This window comes from Macaca mulatta, chromosome 16 (assembly GCF_049350105.2).
Source record: "Macaca mulatta isolate MMU2019108-1 chromosome 16, T2T-MMU8v2.0, whole genome shotgun sequence".
Lineage (NCBI taxonomy): Eukaryota > Metazoa > Chordata > Mammalia > Primates > Cercopithecidae > Macaca > Macaca mulatta.
The window spans coordinates 2,643,052-2,659,808 of NC_133421.1; the positions used below are offsets into that span (position 1 = coordinate 2,643,052).

Genomic DNA, 16,757 nt, shown 5'->3' on the forward strand with positions numbered 1-16,757 from the left:
TTCAAACCCACAACAGGTACAAGATACCATGGGCCCAGCAATTACATATATATTCACAGGCACACAGACAACAAACTGAAAGTTCCCTCACTTATCTTTCCTGTGTATGATGCATACTGGTATGTTTTCATTGGTTTAAAATGAAACCAATGCTGTCCCAACCCACTGTACTGGTTTCACAACCCACTGTAATGATTTCACAATGCACTGATGGGCTGAGAGGCACAGTCTGAGAAACGGTGCAATACGCCTGCTATTCATGGCAGGGCGGGCCACGTCTTGCCCCAGCTCTGGCCCCAGACCAGGACCCTCAGCTACCTGCCACACTGCCCCTCACTTGGAAAACAGCTCCGTGTATAGAGATAAACTCCCGGAGATATGGGACACATTCAGCCTGGCGTGTGGCAAAGCAGCTGCACATTCCTTTTTTTCTTTTCTTTTTTTTTTTTTTTTTGGAGACAGAGTTTCACTCTTGTTGCCCAAACTGGAGTGCAGTGGCATGATCTTGGCTCACTGCAACCTCCGCCTCCCGGGTTTAAGCGATTCTCCTGCCTCAGCCTCCCTGAGTAGCTGAGATTACATGCACCCACCACCGCACCTGGCTAATTTTTTGTATTTTTAGTAGAGATGGGGCTTCACCATGTTGGCTGGGTTGGTCTCGAACTCCTGACCTCAGGTGATCCACGCGCCTCAGCCTGCCAAAGTGCTGGGATTAGAGGTGTGAGCGACTGTGCCCGGCCTTTCTTGAGACAGGGTTTCACTCCCGTTGTCCAGTCTGGAGTACAGTGGCACACTTTTAGCTCACTATGACCTTCGCCCCCCGCTTCAAGCGATTCTCATGCCTCAGCCTCCTGAGTAACTGGGATTACAGGCATGCACCACCATGCCTGGCTCTTCTTTTGTATTTCTAGTAGAGACAAGGTTTCACCACATTGGCCAGGCTGGTCTCGAACTCCCGTCCTCAAGAGATCTGCGCACCTCGGGCTCCCAAAGTGCTGGGATTACAGGCATTGAGCCACCACACCCGGCCTGCATCTGCACATTCACACAGTCTTTCCTGGGTAATATAAATGTCAAGTCCTCTGGGACACTGACAGCATCTCAGGGTTGACACGTGACAGCACCTCACGTCATGGCAAGTACTTAAATGTGTATCTTAGAATTCTTGTTAAGAATGAGCGTCCACAGATCCACACTTCTGAGTCTCCCTTCTCTGACAATTACCTTATGTCTCAGGCTGCGAAACACCCAGAGAAAGAACCTGACACGCCACGATCACTCGGCATAATATCCAGACGCATCTCAGGAGCGCTTTCTCCCAAGGCAAAACCACCGCACATCTGTGTAATACTTTTATCTTCCGAAAACATGTTCATATTCCCCTCCCAATCGGATTCTCACAACAATGCCTCCCTCCGGGAGGGAAACTGAGGCATGTTACCGAGGGCTGAGCTTGGCCTGATGCCTCAGAGCTGTGCTGCCTCTCCAAAGAACACAGACAGGCCAGGCGCGGGGGCTCACGCCTGTCATCCCAGCACTTTGGGAGGCTGAGGCAGGCGGATCACCTGAGGTCAGGAGTTTGAGACCAGCCTGGCCAACATGGTGAAATCCCGTCTCTACTAAATACAAAAATTAGTCGGGTGTGGTGGCACGCACCTGCAATTCCAGCCACTAGGGAGGCTTAGGCAGGAGAATCACTTGAACCCAGGAGGCAGAGGTTGCAGTGAGCCAAGATTGCGCCACTACACTCCAGCCTGGGCGACAAGAGCAAAACTCTGTCTCAAAAACAAACAAACAAACAACAAACACAGCCTGCCACCTCCTATTTCCTGACACTTGGCCTCAGGATGGTGTTAATGGTTCCCTCGCCCAGGGAGGTAGAAGGACGTGGACCCAAGATGGCAAAGACTTCTTAACTGGATTGACTGGGAGTGACTGTCCGGAGCACAGCAGAGGAGTCGCTTGGCCGTCGCCCGGGCAGAGCACCGTGATGGGTTAGCAATGCCCTATGCCACGGTGGCGGATGACAGGTGTGTCTGCCACCCCTAACCCGGGTGTGCTGCTTCTCCTGCCTTTTGAGAGCTGGAGCTGAGCGGCATGGGCCCTTTCTGGCAATGACCTGGGCTGCCTGATCCCCAGCTAGACGCAGAGCAGCTGCACTCTGTCCACAGGGAGGGACGGGTACAGGTCCTCTTTCCTCTCCAACTCCAAAAGCAGCTTCAGAGCATGACATCATCCGCCACGCGGGGGAACAGAAGGCCCCAGAGCAGGGACTGTACTCACCAGCAATAGGGCTTCCAGCTGGTTAATGTAGATCTCTTCGCTGGCCAAGAACCCCGAGAGAACCAGCTTCCTCATCTCCAGGCCTTTCCCTGCTTCCACCTGCACAAAAGCAAAGCACAGGCAACAGCTCATGAGCAAGGAGGCCAAAATCCTGAGTGGACTGTCTGTTTCCCTACCCTTTTCCCTCTTTTTTTTTTGAGACGGAGTCTCGCTCTGTCACCCAGGCTGGTGTGCGGTGGCATGATCTTGGCTCACTGCAACCTCCGCCTCCCGGGTTCAAGCGATTCTCCTGCCTCAGCCTCCTGAGTAGCTGGGACTACAGGCGCCCACCACCATGCCCAGATAATTTTTGTATTTTTAGTAGAGATGGGGTTTCACCATGTTGGCCAGGATGGTCTCGAACTCCTGATCTCAGGTGATCCACCCGCCTTAGCCTCCCAAAGTGCTGGGATTACAGGCGTGAGCCACCACGCCCAGCCACCCTTGTCCCTTTCCCCTTAAGTGACACTTTCATACGAGATAAAAGTCAGATACTATGATAAAAATATATATATAAAACATGCAGAAATACAAAAGGGAAAACAATCACCCATATTCCTCCTGTAACATCTTGTTTTGCTTCGCTCAATCTATTTTCCACATTTCCCCATTTGATATTCATCGATTCATCCACCTGTCAACCAAGTCAACCTTCTCACGGTGAGCAAGACACAAGGACCTGCCCCAGGTCTGCTGGGCAGTTTAATGTGCGGTGCGGGGACAAGGATGTTCAGGAGGGAAAATCAGAATCATGACTGAGGCAGGGCATGGTCACAAGGCAGGGCACAGCAGGGGCCAGAATCTAAGTCTGGGGGGTAGAGAGGGGTCCCAGAGGAAGTGACAGACAAACCAAGAGAAGTGTGGGTAGAGAGAACTGAATGGAAGGGCCCCAGCCTTGAGGCCTCCCAGCTACACTTCTGTCCTTATCCTCTTGTCCTTGGGGTTCCATCCCATATCAGAAGGCCGGCTGTGAGCCCCTCAGCCTTACACTGCCCCACCCCGCACACTCGCTGCAGCACTCCCTGGTCACCTCACTGTGCCAGGAACAGACCCAAAGTGGCCTTCTCCTCCCTCCAGAACTGCTGCTCCTTAGCGTGGAGGTCACACGCCATTGAGCATTGGATGTCCACCAACTAGCACAGTGCCTGGCACAGAGAAAGTACCCCCAAAGTTCTCCTCAGTGAAAAAACATACATAGTAATTCTTCTCAGCCAGGACCCCCAAGAGTCATCCCTGGGCCCCTCTTCCTTCTCTCTCCTTTCCCTCTGCCACACTGAGCCCCCAAGCCCTTCCATGCTTGCTGTTCATCTCCCCCAAGCCCTTCCACGCTTCCTAGCTCATCTGTTGCCTCCCGTTCCCTCTGTCCCACCCCTCCCCTCTCCTGTGGTTGAGGCCCCCTGCATCTCACTCTGTCGCCTGGGTTCTCCGAATCGACTTCTCCTCCCTCTCTTCCTCTCTCCTCCTGCCTTTCCCACGTACCAGAGCTGGATTCATCTTCTAAGAGTGCCGCCTTGCCCGAGGCTTGCCAAGGACCGAGTATGAAGACTGCAAAATGTGAGTACTTAGGAATTCCATTGCGCTATGTGTCCATTTATTTATTCATTCAATAAATATTTACTGAATGTCCACCAGGCCCTATAGATACCATGGGAAACAGACAGTGGCCCCTGTTCTCACGTGGCTTAGAATCTAGTGGGAAAGACATGTGAAAAACAAACAAGTAAAGATTCGGCCCTAGACTGGGACATGAGGCCCACCATATCCCTTATGAGATACCTTCAGGGGCCCAGGTGCCCGTCCCTACCCTTCCAGTCCTTCCCACAGCCAGGAGACCGCTCGGTCTTCCCACATGCAGAACCAGCTTCCTCATCTTCAAAGGCCTCTAGCTTTTGGTTCTTTCTGTACCTGCTGCTTAAAATGCCATCTTTCCGCAAGGCATCATGGCCACAGAAGGGGAATGACAGAGTCAGAGACAGGGTGGTGGTGAGGGACGGCCTGGAAGATGCTACACTGGTAGGTTTGAAGACAGAGGATGGGGCCATGAGCTAAGGAATGCAGGGAGCCTTTGGAGGCTGGAAACGGCAACAAAATGAATTCATTCCCCTAGAGCAGGGGCGTCCGATCTTTTGGTTCCCCTGAGCCACACTGGAAGAAGAAGAATTGTCTCGGGCCACACATAAAATACAGTAACACTAACGACCGCTGATGAACTAAAAGAAAATAACAGGTTTTAAGAGTTTACAGGCCGGGCGCGGTGGCTCAAGCCTGTAATCCCAGCACTTTGGGAGGCCGAGACGGGCGGATCACAAGGTCAGGAGATCGAGACCATCCTGGCTAACACAGTGAAACCCCGTCTCTACTAAAAATACAAAAAAAAACTTAGCCGGGCGAGGTGGCAGGCGCCTGTAGTCCCAGCTATTCCGGAGGCTGAGGCAGGAGAATGGCGTAAACCCGGGAGGCGGAGCTTGCAGTGAGCTGAGATCCGGCCACTGCACTCCAGCCTGGGTGACAGAGCGAGACTCCGTCTCAAAAAAAAAAAAAAAAAAAAAAAAAAAGAGTTTACAAATTTGTGTCAGGCCACACTCAAAGCAGTCCTGGGACGCGTGGCCATAGGCTGGACAAGCTTGCCCTAGAGCTTCCAGAAGCAATGCAGCCCTGGAGATCCTTTTTATTTTAATTAATCTATTTATTTATGTATTTATATACTGAGACAAAGTCGCGCTCTGTCGCCCAGGCCGGAGTGCAATGGCATGATCTCGGTTCACTGCAACCTCTGCCTCCCAAGTTCAAGCGATTCTCCTGCCTCAGCCTCCCAAGTAGCTGGGATTACAGGCGCCCACCGTCACACCCACTAATTTTTGTATTTTTAGTAGAAACAGGGTTTCACTATATTGACCAGGCTGGTCTCAAACTCCTGACCTCAGGTGATCTGCCCGTCTCGGCCTCCCGAAGTGCTGGGATTACAGGCATGGGCCACGGTGTCGGGCAGAGATCCTTTTTAGATTTCTGTATAATAGAATAAATTTGTGTTGTTTTAAGCCCTTAAGTTTGTGGCAATTTGTTTCAGCAGCATTAGAAAAGCAATACAGACCCCATGCTTTAGGAAAGGGCAATAGTTACTTATTGGCAGCTTCACAAATACCAGGAACTGTGCTTAGCACTCATCAGAGTCTCAAAAACCTGGCAAGTGTTATCAACTTCCTGAGGCACAGAGAGAGTCGGGACTGTCAGAGGCCTGCAGAGCCTGCAGCACACGAACCCCTGGGGGACAAGATCAGAGCCTGGAACAGCCCCCAGCCCCAGCCCCTCCAGGTCAGACCCTCGGGGGTCTTCCTGCTGCTTCCCAGCCTTGACACATGGGGACTCATCCCCGGTGCTGGGGGCTAGCACCCCTCTGTTCCCGGCCTCAGGATCTGCCTGAGGGTTTAGCAAATGCCCTGTAGAGGAAGTCACTTGGATACACTATGAGCTTTAACTGTAGAGCTGTTTGGACTCGGATGGGGGGAAGAATGGGATCTGCAGCCCCATCCACAAATAAGCTTCACCCCCTCCCCCAGCATAAGCGTAGACCCCAGAGCCCCGTAATCGCCCATTTCTGCTAGATCCTCCCCTCAAGACTTCCATTCACCGTCCAGTCTTGAAAGGCTGGTTCTGATGGGAAGACAGCTCAGGAGACCCTCCCTCAAAAGGCAATGAAGAGTCAGCCGCAAGAGCCCCCGCTCCGGGCCCTGTTCACACTGCAGTTTCGGCTGGAATGGGAGCAAAGGCGTTGGAGAGCTCACGGATGGGAAATCAGCCTCTCGGCGCACTTGGCTAATGGGAGACCGGTTGCTCAGTCACCACCAAAGAAAGGCCTTTTCCATTCCCATCTTTTCCAGCTTTCCTCAGTTCAGAGCCATGAGGAAATTCACCATCGTTTCTTCAGTCTTTGTGGGGCGACTGTTGTCTCATCGAAGCCCAGGCTCACCACTCACTCACCCACTCCCACCGGGAGCACGAAGGTGAAGCAGATCATCTCCCCCCCAGGGAGCACTTCAGAGGTGCCCACGTGCCCAGAATGCGCCAGAGTCAGCTCTCTGAAGAGTTTCAGGTCCCACAGCCTCTGCCACGCTGCCTGCCAGTCTCCAGCACCGGGAAGCGGCCTGTCCTCACTTCCTCCCAGCCAGAACTGACGAAATGCAGCCTCGGTGGGTTCGTTTATCCTCAGCATCCTGCACCTGCACAATGTGCTAGGCTGACGGTGTGGCAGCTCGAAGCCGCCAAACCAAAGACGTCAGGTCACTCTGGGAGGGACAGTGTCTAGAGATAAGGTGTGGCCAGCTCAGGCCTGGTCTTCCACAGAGTTTAGAAGCTAAATAAAGCCTCCAAACGTCTGGTTCCAGGACAAGCGAAGACACAATCTCTCCAGGAGCGCCGACCTCCAAGACAACAAGCAGGGCTCTCTGGCTGTGACTCAAGGCTACAGGGCATGCAGCAAGGGTGCAAGGGTCTGAGCCTTCACAGATGGCAGAATTTAGTCCACAGGCCACAGCTGGCTGCCAGGAGTACCCAGCAGGATCTGCTCAGAGTAGATGCCACTGGGCCTGGGGGTGGGGGGTGGCCGTGCCTGGGGCTTATACCGACACCAAGCATCAACCTCAGGACAACTGGCCCGTCTCAGTCTCAGGACAGCTGAGGCAGTGCAGAGACATGGAGAGATCCTCTCCTCTCCCAGCGCTAGGCACTGAGGAAGTCTTTTTCAGCTGCGTCCTTGGCAGAATTTAGAACAGAGAAGACAGGGTCAACTGCTGGGGGACAAAGACCGAATTCCAGAGGCTCCTCTCTCCTGAAGGGTGGATTCCCGTATTCCGGGCTCCCTGGTGCTCTCTGAAGTCTTAGGCAGGCGCCACGGGGCACACGCAGTGTTTTGAAATTTCGGTTGCTCATATCCCACCCTTAAAATTTTGCCATACTCACATACCACCACCTGCACTATTCTTTACTCAATACTGTTCTTTACAATAACTTTTTTTTTTTTTTTGAGACAGAGTCTCACTCTGTCATCCAGGCTGGAGTACAGTGGCACGATCTCGGCTCACTGCAACCTTCACCTCCCAGGTTCAAGCGATTCTCCTGCTTCAGCCTCCCGAGTAGTTGGGATTACAGGCGTGCACCACCACGCCCACATAATTTTTGTGTTTTTAGTAGAGACGGGGTTTCACCATGTTGGGCAGGCTGGTCTTGAACTCCTGACCTCGTGATCCGCCCGCCTTGGCCTCCCAAAGTGCTGGGATTACAGGCCTGAGCCACCGCGCCCCAGAACTGACTTGTAAAAAGCAGTCTTATCCTACACATAATTGAAATTGTAAGAAAAATGCACAGGTCATATTTTTTCTAATATACATTAAAATATCTACTTAACTATTAAAATGCAACACACAGATTGAGGTGCCACCGATCATCTCTCAAATCACCACATGTGGGGCCTGTATTTAGAAAAACATCCAAATGGGGGATACAGGCATGATGTGGAGGCAGAAGAGACCTGCTCAGGTGAAACAGAAATAGAGATGTTTCAGATGATCCATTAAAAACTGGCACAGGATTGGGCTGGGTTCAGTGGCTCACACCTGTAATCCCAGCACTTCGGGAGGCCAAGGTGGGCAGATCGCTTTAGCCCAAGAGTTAGAGACCAGCGTGGGCAACACGGTGAAACCCTGTCTCTACAAAAATACAAAAATTAGCCCAACGTGGTAGCATGTGCCTGTAGTGAGGGGGAGGCTGAGGTGGGAAGATTGATTGAGTCTGGGAGGTAGAGGCCGCAGTGAGCCGTGATTGTGCCACTGCACTCCACCCTGGGTGACAGAGTGAGACTCTGTATCAAAAGAAAAAAAAAATGGCACAGAAAAACACCTAAAGGGTTAATCTGCATTACCAAAGGGTTTTTATTCCTGACAAATAAGTTCCTTAAAATAGCACCTTCTACCAGGCCCCTGTCACAACCCTACCTATCTTTAAATAGAATGGCATGAAACATTTTTGGAAAGCATATGCCATTTTACAGATGGAACGTGACACTGCTATCAGTATTTGCATTATCAGTTTTATACATCAGTAACTCTTCAAAGGTCAGTCTGGGCTGAGATACGCAGCAACCTCCAGCTATAGCTTTGGAGAAAACTGAGGCCAACTTCGCCTCTGCCCCCCAGGAAGATGAAGCGTCTTGGAAATTACACTGGAAACAGGATTGATTTCTGGGCCTGGCACTTGGGCACATGCTTAGGACGCAACTGCTGCTTCAGGTAAGTACTCCTAAAGTAAAGTAATAGCAAAGAGAATTGCCTTGGATTCCTACCAGCTTCCAGGGAGGGGTGTGCCAAGACCGTCCGCACCCCAGGAGTGTATCATCCAGAAATGACCCTTGGCCTGCAGGTGCACACATACACACACACATACACGTACACGTACATGTACACGTACACGTACACATACACACACACATACACGTACACGTACATGTACACGTACACGTACACATACACATACACACACACACATGCACATACATACACATACGCATACTCATACACACACACACATACACATACACACACATATACATACACATACACACACACATACTCATACACATACACACACACACACACACACACATACACATACACACACATACATACACATACACATACGTACGCACATACACGTGGACACATTCAGGCCATCCCCAACTACAACTCTGCTAGAAGTGGTCCCTTCTCCCCTGAATTTGGTGCCCTTTTATCAGTACTCTTCTCACAGCCCTGACCTTTTTTTTTTTTTTTTTTTTTTTTTTTCAGACTGAGTCTCACTCTGTCGCCCAAGCTGCAGTGCAATGGCGCGATCTCAGCTCACTGCAACCTCTGCCTCCCGGGTTCAAGTGATTCTCCTGCCTCAGCCTCCCAAGCAACTGGGATTACAGACGCCCGCCACCACGACCAGCTAATTTTTGTATTTTTAATAGAGATATGGTTTCACTATATTGGTCAGGCTGGTCTCGAACTCCTGTCCTCAGGTGATCCGCCCCCCTCAGCCTCCCAAAGTGCTGGGATTACAGGCGTGAGCCCCCGCACCCGGCTCACCCTGACTACTTCTGTACTCTATTCCTACTCCCTGTACCTGCCCCTTGCTCTGAATGCCTTCTGAGGGAGAATCACACCTTGTTCCTCTGGTCATCTCTACATCTCTGAATAGCACCCAACCTGAGCATGTTTGTTGAGTGAATCCATGAGCTTTCTTCCCACCGCTCTGTAGCCACCTTGCTTGTCTTCTCCCTCTGAGGCCAATGTCAGTAGAGGAGGGAGGAACTCTAGGTGTTCAGGATGAGGCAGGGAGCCTGGAACTCCTCAGCATTCAAGAAAGGTCCCCTTCCCCCATTCTGGCAACAAAGTAGAGAGGAAGACCCCATCCAGGTGCTCATGAGGACCCACGAGGAGCAGTGTTTTTCGGTGTGATACGTGCTCAGGCTCTCTCGGCATCTGTAGGCCACCGCAGTAGGACACCTCTGAGACGGAGCGAGGCTGGGAACCTGGTACACCCTTCATGGGCCCCAGTGGGCCTCACACATTCTGCAGACTCTCACTGGCACCAGCCCCACACCAAGCACTGTGCAGTGTTCAGCAACGAATAGGACATGGTCCTCGTCCTCAAGGAGAATGGGACATAACCATGGAGGCAAATGTCTAGAGTTCTGAGCAGAACGAAACATGGGCTTAGCTGAGGCATATGCCAGGGTCCGGCAGAAGGGGAGGTCCAGGAGGCAGCCTCTCAGGGGGCCCACATCTGTGCTGGGGGCTTTCCAGAGAAGGCCCATGAGGGCCACACACCTGCCACCCCAGCATTGCTACTCCCAGCCCGACTCCTGGTTCACGAGCAGACTTTCCTACGCTGTTCCTACTGGGGAGGCTGGTCAGACCCTGAAGTGCAGAGGCCTCCCTGAGCCTACCCAGAGACGTGACTTACCCCCACGGCCCTACGCCAGCACCAGCTCAGAGAACACGGGGTGGGGTGCCAGCCACTGCCAGCCTCCCTACAGCTCCGCTCCCCACCCAGGCCTGCAGCCACCGCTCCACCCAGACTCCACACATCAGCCATCTACCGTGGTTCTGCATCTATTTTTACCTCCACTGGCTCCTCCTCAGAGCCACACTGTAGAGTGGGTGGGGCAGGACTGTGATCCCCACCTTCTGTGAGGGTCAGGGAGGCCCAGGGAGGCTCAGGGACAGCCTCCTGTCCCCAGCAATGCTCTCTGCACATGCCTCCTAGGCCCCGCAGATGGGCACTCGGTTAGGCAGCCTTGCTTAGCAGTCAGCAAACTCCCTGAAATGCATCCTCACTGGGCCTCCTTTCTTGACACAGAACAAGACAGCAGTTGAGCAAAAGGCTGAGGTTGAAGCTCTGAGAGGTGTGTCCAGGCCAGAGAAAGGAAGACCGCTGTGGTGTGCCGGGCCAGACTCAGAGCCGGCGTGGTTCTGGGGCCGCCCTGCTCCTCAACGGGATTCTGGCCACCACTGCCGTCCAGTTCTACCGGGAGGCAACCTCTCCCACAGGACAGGGGCACTGCTGCAGAGGACGCCCTCAGCCCCAGAGCGCGTGGGCCAGGGCCCAGCAGATGCTCCCTGCCTATCCCCCCCCCAGGAAGCGCACCTGCCCACCTGGCTGGAGCCTCCAAGCCAGCTGTTCCCTGCCCCGCTTCAGCTGACCCAGTGCTTTTCCTTCAAGGAAGCTCAGTGACCTCTGGCTCTTGCCCTTTGCAAACACTCTCTTGCCTCAGCTCAGAGGCACCGAGTCCCGTCTCCTGGCTGGGAAGAGGGTGGCCCCTCTCTTGCGGTTGCTGTGGAAACAGGAGATTCCTGCCCACCGCCTCCCGGGAGGCAGCAGCTGACGCCCGCCAGGTGACTCCTGGCACAGCCGCCCTGAGCTGGGCTGACCTGGAGGGGGCGGCAGCCACTCCCCCGAGGACACCGGTCGGGGAGGCAGGCCCACCCCTCTCCCCCGGGAACAGCAGCCGGGGCCGGGACCCTCACGGACTCCGCCAGGGGCTTCCACCCGGCCGCGCGCTCTGCGCCCCCATCAGCCATTTCTCCCGCGCACCTTCGGCAGCGCCGGCCCGGCCCCCCCCAGCGCCCAGGGCGTGTCACGCTCCCACCTTCACAGCCACCAGGAAGGGGGACCCTGAGCCGGGGCTGGTCGGGGTTCCCAGCTCGCACTCCTCCAGGAGAAACACATCTTCGTCCTCCAGAACCTTGTCCAGCAAGCCTATCGCCTCCTCTTCCTCCTCCATGGCAGCCGGAGCCCGCGGAGGGCAGACAGGAAGCGGGGTCCACGCAGCGGCGGCGGGAGGAGGGAGGAGGGAGGAGGCGGGCGGGGCGGGGGGGGCAGGTCTACACCCGCGCGCCCGGCCTGGGGCTCCCGACCCGGGGCTGCATCCCGGACCTAGTCCGCCCCGCTCCGCCGCCGTCTCACGCGTCCTCGCCCGGCGAAAGGGGGAGCAAGGCCCGGGCAGCCCCTGACGCCGTTCCCGGCCCGTGACGGAGGCGAACCCGCAGCGCAGCGGAGCCCGGCGCCCTCCTCCGTGTCCCGCCCGGCCCCGCTCCCGGCCCCGCAGGGCCCGCCCTTCCCGGCCTCCAGGGCTCGCGCTCGCTCGGAACACACAGGAAACGTGCGTCGCGAGGTGGAGCCGCCCGTCCTCTGGGGTTGCGGGGCCGCGGCTGGCGGAGGCTTCTGCGGCGGAGGAGGAGCGAGGAGGCCGCGGCCGGGCCGGGGTGGGGTAGGGGGGAGGCCGCTTCCCAGACGCAGCTTCATTCCCCGCGCGCGGCCGAGCCGGGAGCCCGGCGGGCAGGGGCGACCCCCAGAGCCACCCCGGGGTCCCATGCGCCGGAGCCCCCTTCCGGAGGGGAGGTCCCGGCCCGCCCAGAAGCCACAGCCGCGTCTCGGCCGCCGCAGGACCAGCCAGGCTTTGCAACAGACAGGCCTGACCTGCTCCGCAGCAGGAGAGCGGCGCCACCAGGGTCCTGCTCACGGGCGATGGGCGCCCCACTCACAGGGACCAGGACCCTCTCCTCCGAGCAGCCCCCAACTCACGGGTGCTGAGACCAGTACCCCCACCTCCTCCGAGCACCCCCCACTCACAGACCAGCCCCCCGCCACTCACAGATGCTACTGACACCAGGACCCCCACCTCCTCCAAGCACCCCCCACTCACAGGCACTGCAGAGACCAGGACCCCCACCTCCTCTGAGCAGCTCCCCCTGACTCCCAGGCACTGCTGAGACCAGCACCCCCAGCTCCTCCAAGCAGACCCCCCAGCTCCCCCACCCCAGGGAGCCAGCCTGCGAGGGGAAGGCACACACAACCCAGGACAGGCACCATTGTTGGCCCTGCCCACTCCCAGCCAGCTTCCCCTGGCTTCTCCAATGGTTGCAGAACCCCCAACTGTGCAGGGAGTGAGGCCACATTTGGTCCCAGCCCTAGTTCCTGGATGCGCATACATCTCCTTCCATGCGGGGAGGAGTCCACGGGAGGCCCTGGGAAAAGCTCTTTTACAACCCAACAATGGAGCAAAGGTTGCAAACAGCACCCATGAGGGTGCGGGTGAGGCCAGCCGGTGAAGCGAACCAGGTAGGGCTGGATGAAACCACCACTCACTCCAGCTGATGGCTGCTGGAGGAAACGCAGGCTCACGGCTGCCTGATCTCTGTTCAAAATAAGCTAAACTCTGGCTTAATAACAGGAACGCTCCCAATTTTAAAACGATGACAATTTACATTTTAAAACAACATGGTGCCGTCTAAATGAACCACACCTGTGGCCCGAGTTCGGCCCACAGTCCTCCACTCCCCCCAGAATTCTTCAGAAGATCTGGGCTCTAGGTGGGGCTTGTGCAATTCCATTAGCAGCAGAGAAGCTGCCCTCTCTGGAGAGAGGCTCCATCCTGTTTCCAGAGCTAAAATACAGAGCGAGGGATTGGGGGTAAGCCCTTGGGGGACCCCAGGGCTAACAGCCTTTGGTCAGAGAACTGCCACCAGGATTCAGCAGAGACACACCCCCACCCCACCCCACCCCACCCATCTCCTTCCAGCCCCTGGTTTTCCCCTGTCCCTGCCTGGCTGGGTTATAAATAGCCAGGGCGCATCTGAACAGCCCTTTCAGCCACAATTCCTCATTTGGTTTGGGCGGGTGAGGCTGGGGCCAGGGCTTGGGAACGACCAGGCCTGGCATTCCCCAGGGCACAAGTATGCCAGCTCAGGGCCTGGTGCCACAGGTTCTTCTGTCTCCCGCCCGGCGGGCTCCAAGTGCATGGCATGGGCTGCCCACACGGGTCAGACCTGCAGGCGACACGAAGAAGGGCCTAAAACCCCACAGGCCCCTGCTGTGTTCCTTCCTCCACCCAAGAGGCCATGAGGTGCCCCTGGAAGTCCGCCAGGATATCCCCATCCCCGTTCCCCATGCCTCCACGCGGCATGGTGAGACTGACGCCCACTTCTTCCCGAAATCCCTGAACCCCACACAAGCGGCTCCCTGAGTATCCAGGGCCTCTCTACTCCACCCTGTCCCCGGTGGCTGGAAATTCCAGTGAGTAACTAGAGTGCCCCTCCATCAGACACAGACTCCACTCACAGGCCCTTGGTGCCCCCCCTGGAGGGGAAGTGACTCACCTCGTCCCCTCCCCTTCCCTTACAAACGCCCCGAGCCAGCCCTGGACCTGAGGTCCACACTCCGTCTGCCTCAGCCTGGCTCCTAATGTTCTCCAGAGAAGCAGGCTGCTTCAAAGGCCCCCAAAACGGTTTATCCCAAAGCCAGAGGCCTCCCTCTCCAACTCCTTGGCCTCTGCAGTCCAGAGTTTCTCCAAGCCCTCAGCTGCCCTGTTGATGCAGGTGTTGCCCCGACCACTCTCTGGTGTAGGCTGACCCTTCATTCTCCCGCTGCCTCTACATGTGGACGCTCCTGCTTGAGCCCAGCCTCAGCCCTCTGCTCCCTTCCCCCGAAGACGCATGCCTTCTCCCTTCCAGGCCAATGGCAGCCCACTGCCAGCTCCAGCCCCTGTGTCTTGCTGGGCTCTCGGTCTAGCACCTGCCCTGGCCACTGGGTCTCCTCACTTGGAAGCCCCAGCAACAGCCCTTCCACTCCACACGTCCCAACCAAACGACCCTTCCTCCTCCTGAAACAGCTTCCCCCTCTGGGTTTCCACTTCTGTTAGTGCGGCCGCCAACTTGCGAGTCTTCCTTCCCTCAACCCCCACATCCCTTTGACCGAGTCCTTCGGTTCTTCCTTCTTTTCCTTTGCCAAAGCCACCACCCCACCAAGGTTTACAGCCTCTTACACCCACATGACCACACATACTTCCCCGCTTTCGCTCCTGATCTTGTCTGTCCATCTGTCTGTTCATTCCTACATACCCAGAAAAGGCCTGGCATGACACACATACAAGGCTGGGAGACGGGGCCCTTGCCGTTCGCAGGTTCTCGATCTGTCTGGGGTGAGGACGTGTGAACGCACAAGGCAGTGTTCTCGTTTACCAGCCGCCTGGGGACGGAGGACAGAGGCACTAACGCTGCCTGAGAGTGGAAGCTTCACAGGATGGTGGTTTCTGAGCAGCGTTTGGAAATAGGGAAGGGTTTCCAGGCAAAGAAGAGAAGGCCCAAAAGGAAAGGGTTAAGCAGCTTCAGCAACCCGGGTGCAGTGGCACACCTGAAATCTCAGGTACTCAGGAGGATGAGGCGGGAGGATCGTTTGAGCTCGAGTTGGAGGCTGCAATGAGCTATGCTCACACCACTGCACTTCAGCCTAGGCAACAGAGCCAGACTCTGTCTTGAGGAAGGGAGGAAGGAAGGTAGGTTAAGAAGCACTGCTTGCTAGAGGACAGAAGATGAACTTGGAGAAGTGGCCTAAACAGCACCATGGAGGGTGAGGGGCATGAACTCCCCCAAGGGCAACGAATGGGGCACCCACGGAAACTTATATTTTTTAGACAGGGTCTTGTTCTGTCACCCAGGCTGGAGTTCAGTGGCACAAACATGGCTCACTGCAGCCTTGACCTCCTGGGCTCACGCGATCCTCCCACCTGAGCCTCCTGAGCAGCTGGGACCACAAGTACACACCACACCCAGCTAATGTTTGAAATCTTTTGCAGCCACTGAGATATCTGACACCATCAAATCTAAATCTCAGTCTCCAAAGGCTCACTCCCCACAGACAGCCTTCCCCCATACCCACTCTCCATTCCCTCCTTCCCTGACCCAATCAGCAGGCATTTACTAACCACCTGCTGTGCACGAGGCACTGTGCTGGCATTCGGAATGTAGCCACGGACAGGGACACCCGTGCCTACCCTAGTGGACCTGACAGTCTTGGAGACAGACTGACCTGGTGACTGACTCCCAAGGCAGTGTCAAGGGACGGGCAGGGCCATCCTGGGGAGGGAAGCAGTGTCAGAACTCTGCTCAGCTGAGGGGCCACTTTCCTGGAAAGGGTAACAGGGAAACACCTATTGCCATTTTTTTTTTTTTTTTTGAGATGGAGCGTCGCTCTGTCACCCAGGCTGGAGTGCAGTGGTGCAGTCTCGGCTCACTGCAACCTCTGCCTCCTCGGTTCCACCCATTCTTTTGCCTCAGCCTCCCAAGGCACAATGACATGAATTTAGGCTGGCTGATTCATGCATTCATTCGGCTAATATTTACTGAGCCCGCCACCATGCCCGGCTAATTTTTGTATTTTCAGTAGAGACAGGATTTCATCCTGTTGGCCGGGCTTGTCTTGAACCCCTGACCTCAGGTGATCCACCCGCCTCAGCCTCCTAAAGTGCTGGGATTACGGGTGTGAGCCATAGCGTCTGGCCCACTGCTTATTTTTAGATTCGACTTTTAACGTCACCTCCTCCAGGGAGCCTCCCGTGACTCCCCTGTTGGCCACGTCAGATGTGCCTGCTGGTGCCCTCAGACCCCACTCTACGTTCCCAATCGTGGCACTTCTTTTTTAACTTCTTTATTTTCCTGTTACATCACTAACAATTCTAACTCTGCGGACACACATAATATAGAAAGAGAAAGTCTCCTCTGGTTGCCTCTGACAGAGGGAACCTCTAGGAGTTAGTTATACATTTCTGTCCACAAATAAACTGTACATATAGGCCAGGTGCAGTGGCTCATGCCTGAAATCCCAACACTTTGGGAGGCCAAGGCAGGAAGATCACTCAAGCCCAGGAGTTTGAGACCAGCTGGGCAACAGGGCAAGACCTCATCTCTACAAAAATTTTTAAAAATGGTTAGCTGAGTGTGGTGGCGTGCTCTTGTGCTCCGGTCCCAGCTTCTTGGGAGGCTGAGGCAGGAGGACTGCTTGGGCCAGGATGTTGAGGCTGCAGTGAACTGTGTTTGTGCTACTGTGTTCCCGACTGGGCAACA

At 55.4% G+C, this 16,757-nt stretch overlaps 1 protein-coding gene across 20 annotated transcripts in view; it reads right to left on the reverse strand.

Moving 5' to 3' along the window:
• ABR (ABR activator of RhoGEF and GTPase) overlaps positions 1-16,757 on the reverse strand; it is a 235,714-nt gene that overhangs the window by 99,080 nt on the left and 119,877 nt on the right. For 14 of the 20 annotated variants that reach the window (XM_015118163.3, XM_077969708.1, XM_077969710.1 and 11 more), the window contains exon 3: positions 2,284-2,382. In XM_015118163.3, the coding sequence (XP_014973649.3) occupies positions 2,284-2,382 (99 nt within the window). Of the gene's footprint in view, positions 1-2,283; positions 2,383-2,872; positions 3,490-11,506; positions 12,009-16,757 lie in introns of those variants that run through there. The other 6 variants (XM_015118165.3, XM_077969715.1, XM_077969721.1 and 3 more) reach the window with 2 other exon arrangements.